This window comes from Lipophrys pholis, assembly GCF_963383615.2.
Source record: "Lipophrys pholis genome assembly, chromosome: 14".
Taxonomy (NCBI): Eukaryota; Metazoa; Chordata; class Actinopteri; order Blenniiformes; family Blenniidae; genus Lipophrys; species Lipophrys pholis.
The window spans coordinates 13,804,613-13,828,929 of record NC_137633.1 but is presented as its reverse complement, the minus strand read 5'-3'; the positions used below and the strand labels follow the sequence as shown (position 1 = coordinate 13,828,929).

The following is a 24,317-nucleotide window of genomic DNA, read 5'->3' as shown; positions in this document are numbered from 1 at the left end:
ACATTTGAATTTCTCGAGCTTGTTGTTTTTTGCTGGAACTGGAGTTATGCTCAGACACTGGCTCCTCACCACAGAGAGAGCACAGACTGACACTTGCTTGGCTAAAGCCAGCGTCTTTAGCTGACAGCTTCTCAAACAACAAAGTTCCCGAACGAGTGGGATGACAACGAGGAGGGTGATGAAATGGTAAACTGAGGGAAGGTGATATCCTTATATCCACGCCAAGCTGAAAGCCTCGCAGTGAAGATAAACATGCAGCAACACAAACCTCCTGTCACACACACACACACACACACACACACACACACACACACACACACACACACACACACACACACACACACACACACACACACACACACACACACACACACACACACACACACACACACACACACACACACACACACAGTGAAGAAACAAATATGGAGTTGTAACGGATTTTATTCGGTTTTAACCAATACATTCATGTTTTGAATTTTCACTTGGGACGACGACGACAAGCCCGAAAACACTCAAACGATTAAAAAAAAAAACCCGTCAAATTTATCCAAAGGACATCAAATGTCAGCAATGCAAAAGATATTTATTAAAAGTAATCCGCAACGTGTTCTCACTATGTCAGTGTTTTATTTATTCCTGCAGTTTGATGTGCTTGAGATGCTCCTCAAGGCTCAGTACTATAGTTGTGCTCATAGTAGGCTAAAACATATAAGGAAAAACTACAAATGTGTGCATCACCCAGCAGTAGTAAATGTCTGTGGTGTCGATTGTTGTTTTGTCAACAGGATTTTTTTTGAAGATAGGAGATGTAGGTCAAATGCATTGCCCTGCAGAATTCAGGTTACAGAGCTAAACGTACAGCACGTTATCACACAAATACGTCCCTTTTTATTTTTGGTGCTTAAAAACATACTCACATGAAAGTTTGACATCAGTTTAATTACTCTAGCAAGAATCTCAGAGAGAAAATAAGTGATTATTTAGTGTATAATCATTAAGAAAATGTGAGTAACAGAATTTGCTGCTTCAAAACTGTGAGGGTGTGTCAAGACAAGTCAGACAGTGCTGGAAAAACACCCAACAAAGTCAGAAAAACGTGTGTGTGGTGCTCAAACTTCCCTATTCACAACAATGAGAGGAGCAAACTGTCAAGTTGACCAAAACTGTTAGATAAAAAAAAACAAAAAAAAAACTGGTTAAGCTGAACTCAAACAATTAAACAAGTTTTGTCTTCTATTTGATTTTTTTCCAAGTACAAACACTGATTTAAAGATACTGACGTGGAGGAAGATGCACTTCGAAAGTTTCATCGTGTCAAATACATTGCTGGTTTGATCATTTCTAGAAATGTTTTATGTAATAAAGATATAAAAAAAAATCTTTGGTCTGATGCTACTGTAGGCAGTCATCAATACTAGACTAATAAGTAATGAGATGCATTTTGGAAGACACACATTTTGAGTTTCCATGTCTGTTTGTTTCTTTGTTACCAGTTTCTCTGAAGCCATCCAGACACATACTCATAGACCAACAGCATCACTGCTCCACCTGTAACAGAACGCAACAGCGCCATAAATCCTCCATGTTTATCTATTTACAACAATTCAGATGGTAACTGTAACACAAAGATGAAGCCTGGTGGTAAACTGAAATCATCAGGGATTCGAAAGCGTTCTTGAGTGTCACACAATCCAAAATACTTTGTATTATACAGGATTATTGCATAAAGAAATAGGGCGAGCTTTAAAAATGTGTCGCAGTTGCAGACTATGTATAAAGAAGGACAAGATTTCAAATCAAAAACGTTTAACAAGCATGAGAAGAGTTCCCCTTTTAATAGCCTATAGATCCCAACAGCCATCCACAATTATATCTTATAATGTGAAAAGATTAGGAAAGCTGGCAATCACCCATAAATTACTACTTGGCGTGAGACAAAACATGAGAGTTGAAGGGGCTGGAGTGGGAGGCAGAACTCGGGTTTTAGCTCTCTCTCTTTGTGTGTGTGTGTGTGTGTGTGTGTGTGTGTGTGTGTGTGTGTGTGTGTGTGTGTGTGTGTGTGTGTGTGTGTGTGTGTGTGTGTGTGTGTGTGTGTGTGTGTGTGTGTGTGGGGGGGGTCATCCTCCCACACTTAACTCACACTTTAATTCATAAGACATGCAAAACTGTACTTAGCTGAAATGCTGATTAATAACTTGTGACATCCTGGGATTAAAAAACCCTCAACACAAATAGCAATCAAACATTTACTTTAAAGTTAAATCTAAACTGAAATTATAAGAATGAGAGTATAATTATTGTTTTTTTTTCTTACCTGGTCCAAGCCTCATTATTTTGGGAACCAACCCTTTGTACAGTGCCAAGTACCTGCCAAAAGGACAAGACATGTATATGAGTGTACAAATACTATTAAAGACAATCACAATTAATAACTGGCGGAGTTTAAGATTATTTCTGGTTCCATTTATCATGTATTAAATAATTTTAAGCAACTCCAGCACACATACCCAAAATTGTATTACGCTTTGAAGTATCTTTTCTGTATCAGATTGTATTTGTTAATTGCAAATATGACCAGACGTCCAGCTATTTATGGTTGTGTATTAATATATGATAAAATGCACAAGCTGCCCTGAAGTATTATTACCTTTACATCTGCAACTTTAAAGTATATAATTGCTACTTAATGCCACCCTATGATGTACATGACTCTCAGTGGGGTCAGTCTTCATACAAACGTCTGAAGTTTTTAATGCACATAAATTTGTCCTTTTCCCACCACGTCGACGCCCGGAGTTTGCATGCGTGATGCGCGCGCTCGCCCGTCTGTCTATCACGCTGTCAGGTATATGGGGTCTAACGGCCAGCGCTGCCGAGTACCTGCCACTTAATGCATTCAAGGTGACCAGTGGCTGCCTGCCTCCGCCTCGCGTTCCCTGTCCCGCTCCCTGCCCCCGCCACTGATGGCGTTAATAAGGCTCGACCCACTTCCTCCCTGGCCCTCTGTCTGATTAGATTGACCCGTGGAGCGCCGCACGGCTCGTTAGGGTCTGCTTAACGACGTCTCCCATAGGGACCACTAATTAGCTGGGACTGTGTTGTGTTAGAGAAAGGGACTGGCTGTGGCGGAGGGGGCACACTCCATGCCCCCCTGCGACGACAGCGTTTCAGTGCCATTCTGGCAGCAACCCCCAACAAGAAACTAGCAAGATCCACTAACTACAAACATCTCGCTGGCCCTTGTCGAGTGGAGCTGCATGGGGGAAAGTGGAACGCCCGGGGCAATCGCTAACATAACATACAGCTTTCCTTGAAGCTTCTATTTAGAGCTGTCACTCTCCGAGGCATGAAAATAAGGTTAACCAATTTTTAGTATCACTGACAGACTGCAGGAACGTGTGATCACATTCTGTGGGGAAAACGCACCAGAATCTAACACGACTTCTTGGATCACAGCTCTGCATCAAACTACTTCCTCTTCTGTTAGTGTAGGAAACTCACAATCACACCCGGCTAACCTGAACCTGCAGCTGGTTAATATGTCTTACCTGACAGCCTGTTTGGCAGATAACCAACTATCAATTGCGAACAAAACAGACAAAGTGGCTCATTAATTCTTGACTGCATCGGTGACGCTGTTTCAAGCTGTGTCTTGCGGATCCCTGACTCATCATGCGCTGCCTCTCGTGTTCGTACCCCTCCTCGCGGTAGACCAGCGCCATGGATTGGAAGCAGGTGCGGTACTTGATCTCTCCCGGCACAGGCTGTGGGCCTTGGATGCGACTCTTGGCTACATCGAAGGGAATGTTAACGCAGGAGGAGATGGTCCCAGACGTGAGGCCGATCATAAACTTCCTCAGGAACTCCAGTGTAGGGTCCTGCAAAGAGAGGTCATGTACACTCAATGAGAGAACATCTACCGGAAACATATTTTGCTTCAAGTGTTACATTTGGTGACGCAACCATTGACAAACAAAGACTGTGAACGACAAAGCCAATAGTGAGACGTTATGTGCATATGCATGTGAGCGAAAGTGAAAGAGGGCACGAGGGGACTTGTGCATATGATTGCAAAGCTGGCATGAAAGCCCTGATCATTTTATGGTAGCGGGGGGCAGATTAGTGCTTCCTGACTGTGAAGCAACGCTCTGATTGGCTGAGCAGAAGCACATGTTCTATGGGGGAGCCAAGCCGGAGGATTTATAAACAGGGTTCATGCAGGCAGACTGGGGAGGCATATGGGGACAATTTGGGTAATTGGGCTGTGACTCGGCACAGGGGTATTACTGTACCAAAGAAGCCCAGACTCAGAGAGCTCTGACAGCTAATTGGCCAAGATATTTTTACAAATGACAGCAGCCTCTCTGGTCCAGTCCTTTCTCAAGCGGCCGGACACCCTGAGAGCCGTGGTAAATCAACAGCTAATCCTACTCCTTCAGTTTTTTTCCAAGTGGGATGTGGGGAAGGGGGTAACATTACCATGGCCTAAGTACACCCATCAACCCACTTCCTAACAGCCTTGAACAAACATCTCCTCACACATTCTCTGGCGAGTGATGGCGGTGTGCTATCTGCTGCGTCTGTACTATTCAAATGTCCCCACGAGAGAAGCCCAAGCTCGTCAGCCTGAATTTGACTACAGACATGTTTGAGTTGCAAGGTCATCACTCACGTTGCTGACAAAGGGCTGTGGAGAAATGCCACTATCAGCTCAGCCATCGGCGCGGCCTGTAAGTTTTCAACAGCCACAATATTTATGCTTTGCTGCCTTAACAATGGCTGCCGTTAGCCTCTGACATACCGGATCAATCCGTCAGTGTGCATACCAGTGGATCCCTTCCAAAAGCAACGGCCACAATCTAAGGAGAGAGCTATTTGAGTCATCCAGCCACATAATTATCATTCACAGAGGATGACCACTCGCTTCTCTGCGCATCATGCGTCACTGGAAAAATGTTTAAAATACAGCCGAGCCGGGCCTCCCACTGTAACCTCTCCTTGAAAATAGTACTGTTGTCTGCTTCCAATTAGTTCATTGGAGTTAATCTAATGCTCCACTTTGTACATGTGGGACCGGCGTATGGTAACGTTTCCATTAAACAAAATTAACTTTTGTTTGGGCCATCAGGCCCTGCCGGATGTGTAATCTGAAACTTTGAGGATGTTATGAAGAGCAAACAGACGAGGTATTAGCTGGGCTGATCTTACAAGCTCCTCTCTGATTTTTGCTTCCCCCTCCTTGCCATGGCAGTCAGGCTAACTAATCATACTGTTAAACACTTGCTATTCCCCTCTGGCAAAGTGGCTGTGACACGTGCATATCATATTGCCTGAGGTTAGCCCAAAAAAAAAAAAGAAAAAAAAAGAAGAACCCAAAGAAAACCTACATCTACACAGAGTTTTGAACACCAAAGCAAAGTTGAAGTGGTGTTTGTCTCCTGGCTTAAGAAAACCCACAGCAGGTCATGTGTGATCGTAAATTTAGATTTTGATTTGGATATTACCGGGTTGCTGGGAATAGCATCTTTCACATTGAAGTAGAAGCCAAAGTAGATCATGTTGAAAACTCCATGGCGTCCCAATGTGGATGTTAGTCCTTTATTCAGGCCCCGCAGTCCGAAGCCATCCGACTTAATTATGCGTCTTGCTTGGGAAAAAGCGGAGGGTTGCTGTGTTGGAGAGAGTGAATTCAGCAGGGCAATTTGAAAAAAAAAAAAAAAGTGCATATTACAAACACTTCATAAGTTAGGACCATATTTTATCTTGTCAACCTCTTTGAAGGAGTCTCTGTTGGCCTGCAGACTGACTTTCACCACTTCAAATGGATTAACGACGAGTGCCTCAGTCAAGCCTGAGCCGAGCCCGGCTACAGACAGAGCCTGCAGGGGAGACGGACACGAGTTAGGAATGACAATGTGGAGATAATATTTGGATAGGCACAGAGCACAGATGAAGAAAAAAACCAAAACTGACGCAGACAATGACCACAGCCATCATGTCTGCACTATGAGAGCCTAATGATGATTTATAGCTTCAGTTTCAGAACGTTGCTTCCTAGATTCTAGGAATCTCTTGCTGTCACTGTTGTTACTTGATAAAGACTTGACACCTGTGTTTGTTACTGCTTGACAAAATGTTGAACGATAGGAGGGACAGGAAAGTAAAGGCGGTGATAGGAACGTGTGCAAACATGTAGTCACAGAACTTTTTAATAGGAATTTTCTAATCAACAAAGCGGTTTAATTAACCTTTCCACCCACTGCAGGATACTATAGTACTTAAAGATAAACTTAACATACACATCAAACTGGATTTTGCAACATAAAGTGCAGTTGGACTGGGTTTTACATTTTTGCAAGTAGTGTTTGTATGTGTGCGTGCGTGCGTGTGTGTGTGGGTGCGCGCATGCACACGTTCAGGGGCAGGCGTAATGGGAACACGTCAAGAACGTGTCTATAGCTCATTACTCTTCCTGCCTCTTTATCCTGCTGTCAGAGCCCCGGGACCCATCCTCTCAGACATGCCTGGCGATGTTTACACAGCCAGCCAGCCACGTTTTAATTCCTTATTTGTACTATTACTGTGTGTGTCCTCATTAATCAGAGTGAAGGCATTCAGCTGTGCCCCGCTGAATAGGAGAGCGAGTGGCATTCAGGTCCAATCTGTAATTCACCCTCGCTAATTAACCGATGTGATTATGGTACTTGATACGCAGGGCCCTCTGGGGGGAAATGGGGTTTTGGAGGCACTTTAGGAAGCAGGAAGAAGATAGCGGGAAGGAGGGTGGAAGGGGAGCATGATAAATGAGGACAGGTAAACATTTCTCCAACATTGGCTGTAAAAACAAGCCGAGGAGACTGGTTGTTGCCGGGGCGGCTTTGACACTGAGCTACAGGTAAGCCATCCATCATGGCTGACACGCGGTTGCCACCTGAATAGGTGTTGTGTGGCGGTGACCGCACCCCGCCGATGTGAATCTGTCTCGCTCAAAATCCTGACTCAATACAGCAAGTCACGCGATTGCTCAAGTAGGATGAACCCGTTCGTATATTTATAGCGTGCGGTGTAACCAGTCTCCAGAATTAATCGTCACGCAAACATGGAACAGAGGTCATTTTAAAGGGCAGCATGGCGTTTTAGATTATTTTGGCTCTAATCCAGCCAACTGAAGTGGACCAGAAACGATAACTGTGCGGTTTAAGTGAATCATTTTGGCTTTCCAAAGGTCAAGTATTTATTATAAGGAATCACACCTGTTCCTGGAGAAAAGGGAGGGAAAAGAGGTTTTCCCAATATTCACCTGACACATGAAAGTTTGTACACGCAAGTGTATAAAAACAATAGGATGGAGTGGTGACTTTGCAAATAGTGAATGAAAATCCTTCCTGTCATCCTCTCCCCTCATCAGCTGTCTATACAGTGTTTGCTTTGTCCATTTTGAGCTGTTGTAAAAAAAAGCCTGTTGCACAACAGGGCGGGTCCACCACTTTTGTAGACGAGTTTGTTTTAGTACAATAATAGGAATTAGCTGCAAGACGTGATTACACACTGATAAATGAATTGTTGAAAAAATATACACTGTGTTAGTGGAGGCCTTTAAACTAGACAAGGGGAACATGTGGTGACCTGGAAGACAATTTTCAAAAATTTATACATTTCACAGATGATAGAAAAAGGAGTGTCTTTATTACTACATTCAAATCAGATTTTATTTTAAATTACTTTATTCCGAAATGCAAAAATATTTGCGGCAAAATTTAAATTTTGAGTAATTTAAATGCAAATTTTTTTTTGCATTGCAAACATGTTTTCAGTTTGATTTTGAAGTACATTTTGCTCTTCTCCTGTTATGGCAAATATTTGTCCGTAAAGTATTTTGGTCTGTACTGCATCTCTTCAGCTCTAATTTTCAGAACAATAAGCAGCAGTAAAGCTGTGCTCACTAATTTCACATGGAACATTTTAAGAGCTGGAAAGAATTCAGTTTGACAAAGGTTTGCCTATGAGTCTAGACTGAGAGCAAAGGAAACCCACAGTTAATCGCTCTCAAATTATAGGAAAATAATTAAAAAAATAATAATTACTAATTATTAAATAACTGACACATTTTGATATGCACATATACATTTGTATGGGCATACATCTAAATATGCACTATCAGTAATTTTTGTTATTCTAATGACCACAAACAAGATGCATGTAATGTATTTCTGCTTCTTAAAAAATAAACTTTATTGACAGGCATCCATTCTAAATAATGAGTATTCATAACTCTGATGCTGTGATAGACGTGCAATAATCTGGCCCCTTGGTACAATGTGAAACTTACAAAGAAGATTCTAACTACTTCTTCTGTCTTCATTCACACTATATTGCCAAAAGGATTCGCTCACCTTCCTTCACATGCATGCGAACTTGAGTGAATCCCATTCTTAAACCGTAGGATTTACTATGACGTCTGTCCACACTTTGCAACTATAGCAGCTTCAACTCTTCTAGGAAGGCTTTCCACAAGGTTTAGGAGTATTTATGGGATTTTTTTTAATACTATTCTTCCAGAAGGGCATTTGTGAGGTCAAACTTGCACTCGAAGAGTCTAGCGGCAGCCTGCCTTACACCACTGCATCCGATGCTTGGCATTGCGCTTTGTAACGTAAGGTTTAGATGCAGCTGCTCGGCCATGGAAATCCTCGATGATGCCCTCGATGCACTGTTCTGGAGCTAATCTGAAGATCCCATGGAGTTTGAAGGTCTCTAGGTGTTGACTCTGAAGAAGGTTGACCATTACGTGCCTCAGCATTGTCCGTAGAGCGCCCTGACCAGGTTCTGTGATTCTCATGTCCTACCACTTTGTTTCGTTTGTGCCCAATCGTTTCCACTTTGTTGTCGTACTACTGACAGTTGTTGGTACAATATCTAATCGTGAGGAAATTTCCAGGCAATCACTGCATCATGCTGGAATTCACTCCGCTTCTGAGAGTGAGTTGTTTTTTCACAAAATGTTTGCAGAAGTAGGCTGCAGCCCTTGGTGCTTGATTTTATACACCTGTGGCCTTGGAAGCGATTGGAACACCTGAAATTGTGAGATTTGGAGAACTGAGCAAATACTTTTGGCAAAATAATGCATATATGCAAATTTAAATCTTACAAACCAGCACTTCAGGCTTCAGTGGCTGAGATTTAATGTTTTGTCAATAATTGAAAACAAGAAATAATTTACAATGATGTCTGAGCAACCACCTGCAGTGAGGGTTTCCACTGTCTGATTTCACAAAGCTTCATTATTACCAATTGATTGGAAATATTTAAATTTTGTTTATTCTTGTACTTTATTTGAAAATGTTCTAACTTTCCATATAAAGTACGTTTGGAGGAAGTCGTGCGAACTTGTAGCCAGCAGCGATGAGGACACAGTCATCACATTTGAATAAGCTTTATTCAAATTACCAGTGGATGAACTCGATCCGGGTTTTACGTTCAATGTAATTACCACTTTGTTACTGTTGTCATGAGCGTAAAGGTTAAAAAAGCTGCGACAGCCATCCTGTGTACCAACATAACATCAAAGCTGCATAAAAAGCATCGTTTGCCCAACGTCGATGTGCTGCAGTAAGCATCTGAATCTCGGTAATTACAGTTTCGACTCCACTCCACCTTAATAATCCATTCATCTGCCTTATCCAGAGTGGAGCTGGAGCCAATCTGAGCCCACACAGGGCGAAAGGCAGGGTTCAACCTCCAGAAGTGTTTGAAGTGTGGGAAGATGAGCTGGAAATATACCTGCCTGCCCAAAACAATCTTTGGAAAAGGCATCCCCATGACCTCGATATTCTTTCTGCTGTTGATTGCCTAAGTACTTTAACCCACACAGGACAGTAAGAACATGCAAACTCCACAGGTTAGAACTTGTTTGTGTCGGAGTTAACCACTACCTACTAACTACTTATATCATATTCACCGATTTTAATAATATTAAACATAAATATTTGATCTATTTCCATATATTTATTGTACCGTGTTGCCAACTACTTTCAAATCAAAATTGCGCTTTTCATACATTCTCATCCGCAGCGAGTCAATAAAATAATGAAAATAATGATTTTGTAATAAAAACGGCACCTGACAGGCTGCCAATCACACAAACGCCAAGCTCCACCAACTAACCTGTATGTAACCTTTTTTAATGGCTGCAACATTAGTTGAATTGAAGTTCAGAGAGCAAAAGTTCAGCAACGACTTTAATGCCACGTTCTGATGTCTCAGCACACAGAAAAAACCTAAACAAAAGAGGCCATTTCAATATTAACAAACTTTAAAGCAAAAACTTTTTTTTGGTTCAGAATGAGACGTTTTAAAACCACAAAGAATGTTTTTTTTTAAAATAAGCCCAACATTTAATAAAGGTAATAATTCAGTTATTTTGTTACATATGAAATAATTTCTTTTTTATGATGTCTCACATGAGATTGTTTTATTACATTCATCAAAACAAAACAAAACAAAAAAAAAGGTATGTATGTATGTATGTATCATGTATATTCAATGTAAAACACACTCATTTAAAACTTGAATGTAGTTTTTAATTAGATCTCTAAAATAATATATATATTTTTTTAGATGTCCTGAAAACAGCTTTTCCACTTGATGTGATATTTAGTGTGTGTGTGTGTGTGTGTGTGTGTGTGTGTGTGTGTGTGTGTGTGTGTGTGTGTGTGTGTGTGTCAGACTCACCACTCCAGGAGACAAAGGGGTGAAACTCAGCAACTTCTTGTATTGCTCAAAGGTGAAAAACTGCAGAGGTGAGATCAGGATGAATGAGCTGTCAGGAGTCGCCTTCATAAACTGACATCTTTACCGCGCACACACACACTCACACCCACCTCACCATAAAACACACACATTATTAAATACAGCCACCTTAAAAGCACTCAAGTGGAAAGGGAAAATCACACGAAGGCCATATGTACTCAACTACCACATAAAAATTACGGCGTACTTTATATTTTAGACCCCAATCTATGTGGAAAGAGAAGAGTGCCAGCAGAGTCGGTTTAATTCGCCTTACGTCTTCGCTTCAGACGTTTCTCACCGTCAGCTAGCTTTGTTAGCCGTGTGAGCGATTACCCCATCTTCTCAGTGTGAGCGCTCGTTTTCAAAGTTCACACATAGTTGTCTCCAGCATCTCATTACAGAGGAGCTCCACGCCAAACGTCACGCCCCCGCCGAGCCCCCGCCTACAAACCCCGAGCCCAGACGCTGAGAGCGAAGCCGGGGACGTAAAGCCTCCCTAAAGATATCAAAAGATGGCGCTCGGGGGGGGGGGGGGGGATGGTTTGCCGTACACTGGTGTAAGTCGATGTTTGGTGGGCCGACAGAACAAACGAGGGGTGGCTGAGGAGGCAGACATGGCAGAGGGCGTCATGGGTTTAATCAACACGTGTGCGCCATGTTAGAGCAACTGCGGTTTGAGTGTTTTCATATGGCAGTTCACGGTGAAACCAGCTCCGGAGCTGCAGCGCCACGACTCCGCAAGCTTTAAAGCCCCAGAGGAGAAAACATGCACATCTTTTATTCCCCTCATCTCACCTTGACTGCTCTCTTCGGCGTCTCGGCCAGGATCGGCGGCAGGATCCCCTTGTAGAAGCCAAAGATTCTGCATTGAAAGGAAAAGAAGTGTTACTCACAGTATTATTCATTTTATAGTCAACCATAGCCAAGAGAATCCTTGAAAGTGTTAAAACGCTTTAAAAATCAGACATATTTGAACATTTATGGCTCATTTTTTTTCCAATGCGCGATGACATTCTCACTGAAAGACAATTCAGCTGCACATCCTAAAAACCATTGAGTCTCATCGTCTGACGAAACAATGTATTATTTCCTGAAAAGAACTGTAAATATAAATATACACGGAGCATGTAGTTAAAACTGAACAGATCGTTTCTGATGAAGTTGATGTGCCCTGTAAAGATAATCAAGTATCGTGCCATTTGTTCTTTTGTTCTTTTTTTAAGTAAAAAGAACATCAATCGGGTGTACTGATCATTGCATTACTGATATCTTGCACAAATGCTTAATGTGTTAAGAGGCTGGACCTAAATAGAAGCAAATTTCAAGGTATCTGACACTATGATACCTATACTACTACTTTTAATAGTAAACAATAATAACATTTGTAATAATACTTGTTTTGAAATTCTGAGATGCTATCTTATATCGTGGTTGTGCCAGTCCTGTTTATAGTCCATCACTTTAATCGTATTTATTAATGAATATTTAAACATTTTTAGTCCGTTCTCCTGCTCGCTCTACAGTTTTGGAAAGTTTGCAGTATTTCACACCTGTCACATAAACTATGTACACAGGTGAGGAAGATGACAGATCATTTCTCTGTTGTGACAATACTTCTCTGCAATACATTCCATGCTGTTGGAAATCCTGACTAATTCTCTTTTAAATGTCACCACATTTGAAATTCAGATGAATTTGTGAATGAGCAGCACAGTTGAGAAAATCGGAAAGCTTACAAATCTTTTTTTTTTTTTTGCCGCCACTATCAAATCTTGTTCACATTCTGCCTATGACACTGAAAGGGTAGGGTCAAAGTGGGGATCATTTCTTTATTGTGCGCAACATAACAATCATAAACTAAACGTATATTTCCCTTCCAGGACCAGGATCCAACCCCTCGGATCCAAAGAATAGGCTGGCATGTAGTAGATAGATGGATGGATTTTTCAGTGTTATTAGGATACTGAATAAAGTAGCAATTTAAGCTTTGGGGGGAATAAATTGGAGCTATTCACAGACCATAAAACCAAAAAGTAGTTGCTCAGACTTGACAAATTCAAAGTTTAAGTGACAGACGACATCAAATTTACTCAAGTAAGGATTATTTACTGAAAGTTTTTATGCAAAAAACTTTTGTAGGGTATGTTTTTTTTTTTTTTTTTTACTGCAGTCATGACATTTCTAACAATATACGGCATAAACTACACAAGCAAAGCTCCAGTCACAGAATGGAAACAAGTTATGTAGCTGCTGTTTGACAACATTACCACAAAGATATATTTTCAAACCACAAACCCTGGTAAACATGCTCTCTCCGGACATGATGAGGAAAAGATTTAGGAGTGTTTTTCGGCCTTTGATATACAGGATATTCCAACAGACAGCACACGCATAATTTCAGTCAATGTGCTAGTTTGCCTTTCACTCACTCATACGTCCAGCCGTGATTTAAAGTGCACCCGGAGCCAGAAAAAATAATAAAATGATACAGTGAGTTAGAAGTAATGCAATGTATGCCTACAAATAACACAGAATATACTTTGTGAGGAGTCTATCCCTCAAAATGTACTGGGAGAGTACAAGGACGGCCTTGTTGGACTGTGGCTTTGACTTATTTACACACATTGAACCTCTCTAAGTAGTTAATAGTCTACCTTCTGAAGTGCTCAAAAAAATGTTAAACTATGTACTTTATCTTAAAATGTACTTTTTTTATTAAAAAAAAAAGCTTTTCTTATTAAAAAAAAAAGCTTTTCTTTACTACCACAAAGCTGTAACTAAGAAAATAAAGCTATTTGGCATTTGCAGACGAGATTTGGCAAATTTTTCATGTAAATGTGGGACAATTTACAAAAAAAATAATCATTGTAACCAACAAATAATCCACCAAACATAAAGTTTCTCACTATTTCATATACATTTAGAAAAACGTGCTCAAAGCCTCTAGAATTTAGTGAAGACAATGGCTGAATAGTCCATTTCTTTGAACTTGTGTTTGCAACACTAACGCTGCTAAGCTGATGTCAGATAACTTGTCAATCAAAGAAAATTATGCAGGTTTTAAGTTTTTTTTTGTATAAACTCAGTAGCTTCATTTTCCTCATGCCACTATGGTGCATCTGTTCAAGCCCCCATGTAAAGCATCAAAGTTGATGAAACAAATACGAGTGAATCTTAAATCACTGTGTTGATAACAGGCTTATTATTTTCTGTCATTCATGTTGTTTTAAGGGGCTCGCCACAGAAAGTCCGAAAAAGACCTGTTTTACCTGTTTCACTGAGTGGATTCTTGTAATATCAGACTCCACCCTCCACCTCTCTTTTCCCCATTCAAACACAACAAAAAGGTGCATGAGTGTTTATTACATCTAATACACCAGAGAAAGAAACAATATTGCATACGTCTACAAGTTGGATTTATAGATCAATGATGATGATAATAAACGAAATATCCAGGGTGTATTCATTCATTCTGAGGAAACCTCTGCTTGGAGTCTTTTGTACGTGGAGATAAATGTTTTTTTAAAAAAAAAAAAAGATTAATTAGTGACTATAAATCTCTTCTAGGTGTGCGTTCGTAAAAGTGCATCGCTCTTCACTATGTCCCAGCTGCCAAACCTAAGAAGATAAACAATACTTGAAGAATTTGAAGCATGCTACATCGGTATTTATAACCTTTTTCTTTTTTTTCTTAGTCTGACCTGACAACGTGGCGAAAAATAAAGCTCCACAATGAACTTGATGAAAAAGCTTCAAAGCCAAACAATTTTGTTCCAAATTAATTCCAGGCAACAATAAACAGAAGACACACCAATTTAGCCTTGTAGTCTTATTACACTTGTGGTATCCCAGCAGAAAAGTTTACGTAAATAATACATCAAAGTGAATCAACAGATCTGATTACTTTTTTCTTTTTATTGTGGAGAAATCACCCACAATGCAAATGAACTATGGACTGCTAGTTTGGAATTATTCCTTTATTTTTTTTTCCCAGGAAGAGCAAATACGGTCAATTGCTACGAGCTTTAAAAGTCTGATAATCCAACTTCTTTCTAACTCCATAAAATAGTGATTTCCTTCAACCATCTAACCATATAATTTATTAGAATTTACTCGGCTGCTGCATTTAAATGCATAATGCTAAAATCTTTTGACTTAATCTGGTGTGGAAAAGATTCTCTCCCTAGTCCCAATGTAAGGACAAAATCCAAAATATATTTATATATTTTTTCCCTCTTGTTTGTATATTTGGTCAACAAGCGAGACTCTTACAAAATAAAACAACAATGATTAGACTGTGTAGCCAGATTTCGGTCTGTGCCATAGACCTCCACGCGTCAGTTTATTTTAATGAAGTAACATGTCATCATGTGCAACACCGTGGCTCACTACGATAAACACCAAATATGTGTGAATACAGAGAAGTGGTTCATTTGGCCGATTTTCATTGGCGTTTTATGTTAGTAGTTTTATAGCATCGAGTCTGGATCAGGGCACTTTATGGCTGCAAACCATTCTTTAGGAGACAATATCACAGTGAATCTGAATTAAAAACGCCTACGGAAAGAGTTTTATCTGTCTTTTTTTTTTTGTTCATTAGCTGCTACACTGTGTGATGTGGATTACATAAACTCTGGTGAAACGGAGGTGACAACAGCTATGACGCAAGTCAGTATGCAAGAATAACAACATCATATGCGCCATCTCTGTATGCAGCTGCCTTTAGGAAATACGTAAAATACACAAATCAAGAATTTAACGATCGCTTTAGGGGCGCTGATGTGAAGCGAATACGCTCGATGTAGATGGACTATATGGATGTGGTCCAGCATTTTACCTCCTTGAGAGTCTATTGTTTTGGTTTCTGCTGCATTTCTATCATTTTTTGAAGCTGTAGATCGTCATCACATATCAGACAAATATGTGATCAATACAAACACTGAAGTATACGGTGGTAAAGTCTGTGCCTCGAGAATTCATCCTTGTAACAAACTAATAATGCAATAACGGCCAATAAAATAATACCTGCCAATAATGTCATAGTTTTGGCCTGTTGCAATGTAATAAAGCTCATAATGTAATAATCTATTTGATCAATTATCATGGTAACATTTTGTCAATAATCTCATATATGATCGAAGAAATCCTCGACTATTTCATTACATTATCAGCAAATTATTATTGCCTGCTGCAGCCCTTAAAATTACAGTGTTCTTTCTCTTGTGTTGATATGCAGAGCAGAAATGCACAATGCAAGAAAAAAAATAACATTCAAACTTCAATCTTTTGAGATATGTAAATAGTGCATGTTTCTATCCAAATAACAATACATTTGTGATGTATTGTTCAGACCTACTACACAATACAGCAAGTCAATCCTAAAAACATAATTCGTATTAGATAAATAAAACAATTGTTTTTAAACCCTTTACACAATTTAAATATATGCGTGACCAACTAAATACTTTTTCCATTGCTGGAGTTGATATGTTTCCTAAATAGTGTTGGCAAAGTAAAAACTATTGAGAGATGTACTCTCTTTACAGATATATGTATTTTTTTTTAGAAATGTGCACAAATTTCGGCTCATCATTAAAGCATGGTCTATAGAGGGGGAAAAAATGATATCAGTAAATGTGCACATGACCAGTTCCTGAGTTACTTGCAGTTTATAAAGACAAAGCGCGAGAGGGAGAGTCTATATTGATAATAAACACAGGCCTGTGGACAAAGAGGACAAGGTGGCATGACCGACTGTATCCTGTGAACAGCAGCAGCAGCAGCAGCTCTGTTGTGGCAACATTCACTACAAGTCAACAGAGATGATCTTGGCTGATCGAGCACAAGTGTCAACATTTCAGCTGCTGGCACACATTTCCACTGAGTAGAACCTGAGAAGGACAAACGGCGAGGCTCACACAGGAGTCGCAGCAGCGAGGCTGCCTTCCATAAACAGCAGCGAACCACAACTAATTATCTAAACACTTGTCATCAGGTGACAGAGTGCAACTATTTCATCAACACATAAAGTTACACGAGTGGCGCTGGTTCTCATCGCGCCCTCATATTAAAGCGGCAGCGGGGGATTATCGCCGAGGTAAAGCCCTTCCTCGAAACCAAAAGTGAATCCCTCGTATCGTTTGTGTAAACAAGTTATTTCAGTCAGACGGGAGACCATACCCTCTGCTCTCTTTGTCCATGCAAATGGTGGCCACAGGTTTCCCGGGTGTGGTCAGTCTGTGGAGCCACCAGGTGATGAAGGAGGACTGAAATTTGTTACAGGACAAATATGGCCTCTGGTGAGTGGCCATCATTTGAATCCTGATTTGATTGCCGATGTAAAGTACACACTAAGTCCCCTTTTTGTCTTTCCTAAACAAATGTCCTCCCGAGGGATTGAAGAAGGGGCGCCAAATGGATACGCGCACGCATGTGTGTGTGTGTGTCTGTTTGCACTTGTGTGCTTGATTTGGCTTTCATTTTCATAAACCTTTCCTTTTTTAACAGCCTCCATCCATCTGGAGAGGAGCGTGTCGCTAACAGAATGACACAGACAGGAAAACAGAAAACAAACCCTTTCTTTTTGTCTTTAGCTCGGCTTTAAGGATATCCACTGGAAATCTGAGCCGCCCCGGGGAAGATATTCGCACGTAAACAAGCAGTATGCTTCATCTGCAAATATTTTCTTTCACTTTCCCGGTGTCTGCGGTCACCTTGACATTGTAGCCAACAGGCACCATACTGCACAATCATCAGTAACCACGACTCACTGAATAAATAATTAATTGCACGTCAAAGCAGTCTAAAAACATGGTAGGCATCTGTGTGTGTATATATATATATATCTATATATAGATATATATATATATATACATAAAGTGAATATACATGATGAAAATGTCTGTATTTGAAATGACTATATCTCAACATAAAGCAATGATGCACAATCTAAAGTATTCAGCAGTTTTTACTATTTGCTTGGTGATTTGGCGGGCCACGTTGAAACCTCTTGCGGGCCAGTTTTGGCCCACATGCCCTATGTTTGACATCCCTCTATAGTATAGAACATAATTCAAGAAACGACATGATTAGATTCTATTATTTTGGTGAATATCAGGTTTAAAGCTGAATCCTTAACCATAATGTCAGTGCCTATAAAGCTTCCATGCACACCAAAATGTTCTACTTTGGAGGCCTGACCTTTCGGGCTCGGTCCCTAATAACAATTAGATAAAAAAAAAACAAAAAAAAAAACATGCACTGTGCCTTTTCACTGTAACCCCAGGGACACATTAGGCTCGGTGGTCCCAGTCGGATTCAGCCCTCCAACCATGCAGCGTTACCTCTTTGCATTAGTCACTCATCTAGAGGATTTCAAACGCTTCCCATAACTCGAAGACCCTTTTAATATTTCTGTGGCCATGCTTTGGGTCCCAACCCAGTCTCTGGATACCACAGGGGTAAAAAATGCTGGAGAATAGAGTCTTTTTGTTTTCCTCCAGACGGAAACACTTAACACAAGCTCATGCTGCTGCACCCACATGCAACACAAAAAGGAGCGTGGCCTGTAAGGCAATGCATAACCCAGTGCTCGTGTGCACAGTTCACTCATGCTGTATTTACAGTTCTTCCATCAACAGCATGCATAGAATTAAACACATAGAATCCGAAACATCTGATCTACAAGTGTTCGATTGCATTTTATGATTTATAAGTACTCAGTGCTTACATGTCTTTCTTCTGTTCAATCACGGAGCTCGAGTTGAGAGCTCAGGTTTCCTCCCTCATCGCCTCAGCGAGCGAGAGGCCTGGCGTTAGCTCAGGCCTGCCATGAGCTGACGGGAGGTGTTTATTTTTAATAATAATTCTACAACAGAGGGACCTAACACTATTTGTATAAATTATAACTAAGTGGTTTTGCCTGGAGGTAATCCACGGTGCGCTACTGGGGAATGATTACATACTCAGCAAAAATATACTGTTAAGATAATTGGCGGACAAGGAAGTGGAGCTTTTGTCAATGGGGACCGTCTGACTCATGTTACGGCTTTGTTGTGTGAGCTCACACTCAAATAAGCCTTAATAGTTTATGGAGGTGATGGCGTGGCTGTTGTGCAATTTGGTAACTATTTAGTTTTTTGCAAAATTTGACTGGAGATTTATAAGGACATGCTCCGTAAAGACACACCCATTAAGCACATGGGAAAAAAAGGTGTTAAATGTAACACTGTAAGCACGTGTGTGTGTGTGTGTGTGTGTGCGTGGGGGGGGGGGGACGGCTACTGTAGCAGTGAAGCTGGATTCATTAAACTCCAGCCAACGGAGGATTTCCAACTGTCACAAGCCAGCCTCTCACCGTGCGCTCACTCACACCTCGCAGCAGATCAACTTTATATCCGTAGTAAAGCTGTCGACTCGCCGTAAACAGAGCGAGTGGCAACCACTTTCTCCTACGCCTGCACTGTCTCACAGACCTGTCACAAGGCAGGCAGAGGAGGAGGAGGGAGCCTGGCAGCATGTCTTTAGTTAGCCAACTCCTATCCAGCGTGAGACACAGTGGATAATGAAGCACATTCAGCAGGCATAGGCTAAAGCTATCAAACCTGCTTTACAGATGCTCAACCACAGCCACTATAGCTTTCTCGCTCAGGTATAGGACTTATGCTTTTGTACTATTGCCCGATCTTCTTCTGCTATTGTTATTTTGTATTCTAATGAGCAACAAGTGTTGTTTATAACTTACCCTTCATTGCGAAAGATCGTCCGGAAGCAGTCTCCAAGGCTCTTGTAGCTGTTGGGATCTCCAGCTCCTCTTTGGATCTGGAACCTGCAATGATGAAGTCCTAATTAAAGATATGTGTAACTTATAGATCATGACCATGAGCTTGACATTTGATAAGATTTACTACCACATTGATGTTCCAGCATTGCTCATTTTCTCTTCAGTCCACACATTCGGGGGAACTTACACAGTGATTTGATCTGATCATTACCGAGCTCATTTTCCTCCCCCTCTTTCTTTCATCTGCCCCTTTCCCTCCTCTGTTAAGATGAGAGGCACCTACTACCAGGTTCCCTCAGCGCACGGGAGAACTCAAACATTTATTTAACCCAACCGATCCAATTAGCCACCCAACACCCCAGGACCAGGCCTTGTGCAGCAAGCTGTTGGGCGACTAACATGCCAGTTAGCCAATTGTAACAGCTCAAGTTACGTGTAAATTTTTAATATGATAGAACCAGTCGAAAGACTTTTTGTTAGCAAACATGCAGGTACCTCTCTAATAAAGGCTGGTGAGCGGTGTGTAAATCTTTTACATGGGAGATCAGTCGGGGGTGAAAACATGAATAGAAATTCTATTTCAGGCATTAAAAAGAGTAAAGATACAATTATATATGCAGATTTATGGATCATACAATTAATCCAAAAGTCCAAAAGAAAGCACTAATATCTAATTTTGTTGATGCAAAATAAAGTGTGTTAAACAATAAGGTATCAAAAAAAACTTGATCCATTAACAAGAAAAAATACACGTTTCTGAGGGTAGTGACAGCACCATAAGTGAAGAGAGACGGAGGTAACGGGACAAGAGAATGATTCCCTCCTCATATGGCTTCAACTGCTGGGGCACAAGGTCAGCAGTAAGCTGTCCACGTGGGTGCCTGATGGGGCCATAAAGAGCTCCCGGGTTCCAGTGGAAGGGGGAGTTTAGTGGGGTGAGCGGCCTTTCATATCGCTAACAGATTAACATCTTGGAGGGGTGTCCCTCCAATCCTATTTGGTGGATTCCCAAATAGCTTGTAACTCGTCCCTAAAAACTAGTTAAAACGGCATAATAAATAGATGTCTGACACCATATTAAAAAGAAGAATAAACGAAGGACTGCAAGTATGAGGGGATGGTGGAATGAGGGGCATAGAGGAGGGGGACCAAAGTCTGAAGATTTAAGACGTCAGGGGCTTGTAAACAAATTCAAATCTGCCTTAATTAAAGTCATATGATGGTAGGGTCAAGGATGGAAAGCACGCTGTCCCCAATCTCCCCCTGTCTCCTTTACTCTCCCTGCTTCGACCCAAACCGGCCCTAAGAGAGTGGGGTTGGCAGGGCCATGGTCCGGTTCCAGCCCCCTGACTCTACTTGTGACCCTGGGGTCACCTCATTTCCTCATGGCCCTCTCCTACCCTGCCATAAAAGCCAGGGACCAAACAGAAATGCCCAGGGAGTTGGAGATAATAGGGAGGACTAGAAGAAGTTGTGGCAGCAGGGGAACTGTCAGGCCCCTGGCTAGGAAGCTGCTCATGTTCCTTTTCACAGTAACCAAAAGACTCATAGTTCCTGTCAATATTGACTGAAGTGGAGAGACTTGCGATGACAGAGTTTTGGTTTCCATTAGTATTGCATCAGTGAATGACAAATGACACAAGCTGGTTGAAGAATAGCGGGGAAAAAAAGTCTCTGCATGTCTCCGGGAGAGTTTGGCCTTGGAGTGTGCCAAAATCTGCAGACTGAAGACCTGAGGTAAACCCTGGGGCTTCTTTAAAACACACACAGATAGTGTATAGTCAGAGGTGATGAAATCTGTGAGTTCATCAAGACTCCCCCATCTCTCTTCCGAACTTACTCACATCCTACTCTGCCTGTATTTGTACTTTACAGGCCCAGAGCTGCCCGAGTGAGGGTGAAGGTGAGGGCAGGTTGGTGTGTCTACGATTGAGACGAGCACTCTGGGGTAAATAATCCTCGAGACCTCGTCCACCTGACCCCCAAATGCCTATAAAAGTATAAATGTTAGGCATCTGCAAAGGAGTCAAAAAGGTAAATGAGGGCAGTTTGGCAGGCTTGAACCCCATATTCTTTGTATTTTTATGGACAGCAACGAAGTGTTTGAGGGCCTTGCAAGGGCCGTGTCCCCTCCTAGACCCTGGTGGTAATGGGCTGAAACAGGGGGACCGACAAGATGAGCTGTCACCTCAGAGAAGCTGAGATGTTGGGGTGAGGCTCATTAATGATTGAGCAGCTAAAAGGGTCTTTGAAAAATGGTAAGGGGTTCGGGGGGTGGGATTATTGGATTGATCAAAAGGCAGAGTATTGATGGGCTGACAGTTAAAGAAGCTGGACAAGCTTTTCAGGAGGTCTCATAAAATGATTTCTCAAACTACAGGCTGGTCCTCAATGGAAGTCATAGGAAGATGCATGAGACGAGTTATAGTTTATTTAATATAGAGGCTACTTAGTCTGAGATTAAATCAAACTATTCTGTACCTTCTTATACTATAGTCTATAAATTAACACTAGTGATAGACAGGGAATAACCTAAGTTCCAACAAGTAGTTATCTTTAACTGGTAGTTGCACAATAATATGACATATTGCGTAATTTTCCCTCAGTTGAATACAAAGATTTATGTGTGTTGCTGTGTATATGGACTTGTTGCTACAGTGAGAGATTTTATCTAGTTTTGGTTTATGTATTGTATTGCCAAGTATGTTTCACAACAAAAAAAAAAACTATAAAAAAAAAAAACTAGAGTCGCTGAATCACAAGATGAGTGGAATCAAGGTTGTAACATTTCTCATGTTAGATCTGAACTGCATAAGACAATCCAGAAGGAAACATAAAGGGGAAATCTATTTTTTACAACCACACAGTTAATTTTAATGAGCAGGATCATAAAGATAGTAAAAGTCCATTGCATTGGTACATGAGGTTAAGACCACTTTTCTCAAACTAAATGGTCCAACATGGCCAATGCCGCCCATTGTGACTTTAACCATTCAATCTTAATTCAGGGTGACTGAAAATAACCCAAAAACAAATGGATCTTCTTCAGATTCAGTGGCTGCTTGTTTTGACAACTTGATGTTGTTGACAACAGATCTGACTCAGTCTCTGCTGGTGAAAAGGTATTTCATTATTAAAAGCAGCACAAATCCAGAAGCACGACATTTAATGATGATTTCAACTGACCACCGCAAATGTTTGGTCAGCGGGAGAAAACGAGCAACTAAAACAAATACTGATTGATTATATCCATGACACAAAACTACCAGGGGATTTTTTTTTCTTTTTTTAGCATGGCTTTGGGGGTCCAAGACAGAACGTTGGAGAAAGGAATGGAAAAATAAAGTCAAGGGAAAGAAGACCCACGAATGGAAGCCGAGGGGAAGTGATAAACCTTTGGCGCTTGTGACACGGCAGGCTGCCAAGGCTTGATCTGGACTCGGGTAGGTTGAGTTTCACCACACCTACTGAATCCAGGAGAACCCGGGTTCCCACTCAGGCTGTGGTGTGGATAACATAGGGTAAAAGTTACTCTTAAAACAAAAAAACACACTCATGACATCTTTCTGCCAATCACAAGTCCTTCTTGTGGCAATAAACCTGATTCCTCTGACTCAAAATGGTGATGTTGGGACCGGTTTGCTGGCTGGTCCAGATGTTTGCCCATATAGTGTGACCCTGTGACCTGAGATCAGACCGTGTTACTGGAGAAGAGCAGGAAAAGACCTGCATAAAACAGCACGAGGACCGGCTAGACGGGGACAGGCTGAGACTGAGACTCACATGTTTTGAGCATTACAAACGTCTGGTTGACAGACAGATCAATCTATAGGTTAGCGAGGGTTGTTGAAAATTAGAAACCCACTAATGTAGAAGCAAATCAAATATGTGGGAAAAAAAATGAGCCGTCTTACTGGAATTCCTGTTAGTGATTGCATCATAAAATGGCTTTCTTGGGTGTTTAATTTGGGGTCTTTTAACTTCTGCCAAACGCCACCAACTTAAAGTATGCGCTAATGTTTGAGAGACAGTTTTAATTACAACCTGATAAATCAGTTGAGGATGAAAACATTGAATTCCTCTTCAGCAGGTTTGTGAGGAGATGCAAAGAACTATGAGAACACTTATCCACAATGGCAACAAGTGAGGAAACTGGAAAAAAACTACAATGTGTCAGAAAAGGTAAGATTTTCATAATGTGGGACAGAAACAGTTTCTTTGATGTTAGGAAATGCTGCAGGACTTTGGAGGCTTCCCTGACAGCAGGTAACCAGTGGCTATAACACAGTGCGCTCCAGACAAGCTGCATGCAGAGAGAAACCCCAAAGTCACCATTACTCCACTGCACTGTCATGACTTAGTAATGCATTGAGAGGCCAAGAGCCAGAACACTCTAACGCCAATAAGAATCCTCAAACTGCTACAAACTTTACTATGATTAGAAAACAAATATATAATATTTAAATCAAATTCTAATCAGTTTGTAAGTTGAGAATTTGCGATGTGTGAAGAAAACTTTTTGGAAAGAACCATGCTGGTTTCTGCTCTTCTGTCACAGTTTCTGCTCTTTTGTTATGCATTTTTGTGTCAAGACCAGAACTACCAGGACAATCGGAGTTGATCTAGTTCCTTAAAAGGCGAGAGGTCTGGAAAAACAAGCCAAAGGCAATTGGCCAGCTAAGACAGTGTGCCTTAATGTTACGAAAGACAGTGAAGAGAAAACAACAAAATGAACAACGCT

At 41.1% G+C, this 24,317-nt stretch overlaps 1 protein-coding gene across 1 annotated transcript in view; it reads right to left on the bottom strand.

The window, feature by feature from the left end:
• Positions 1-427: 427 nt before the first annotated feature.
• slc25a21 (solute carrier family 25 member 21) overlaps positions 428-24,317 on the bottom strand; it is a 95,307-nt gene continuing 71,417 nt past the window's right edge. The window contains exons 4-11 of the mRNA XM_080480502.1: positions 19,538-19,621; positions 11,590-11,656; positions 10,735-10,794; positions 5,775-5,882; positions 5,508-5,672; positions 3,700-3,881; positions 2,318-2,370; positions 428-1,551 (exon numbers count right to left, since the gene is read on the bottom strand). Of these exons, the coding sequence (XP_080336628.1) occupies positions 1,490-1,551; positions 2,318-2,370; positions 3,700-3,881; positions 5,508-5,672; positions 5,775-5,882; positions 10,735-10,794; positions 11,590-11,656; positions 19,538-19,621 (781 nt within the window). The 3' untranslated portion in view covers positions 428-1,489. The remainder of the gene's footprint in view (positions 1,552-2,317; positions 2,371-3,699; positions 3,882-5,507; positions 5,673-5,774; positions 5,883-10,734; positions 10,795-11,589; positions 11,657-19,537; positions 19,622-24,317) is intronic.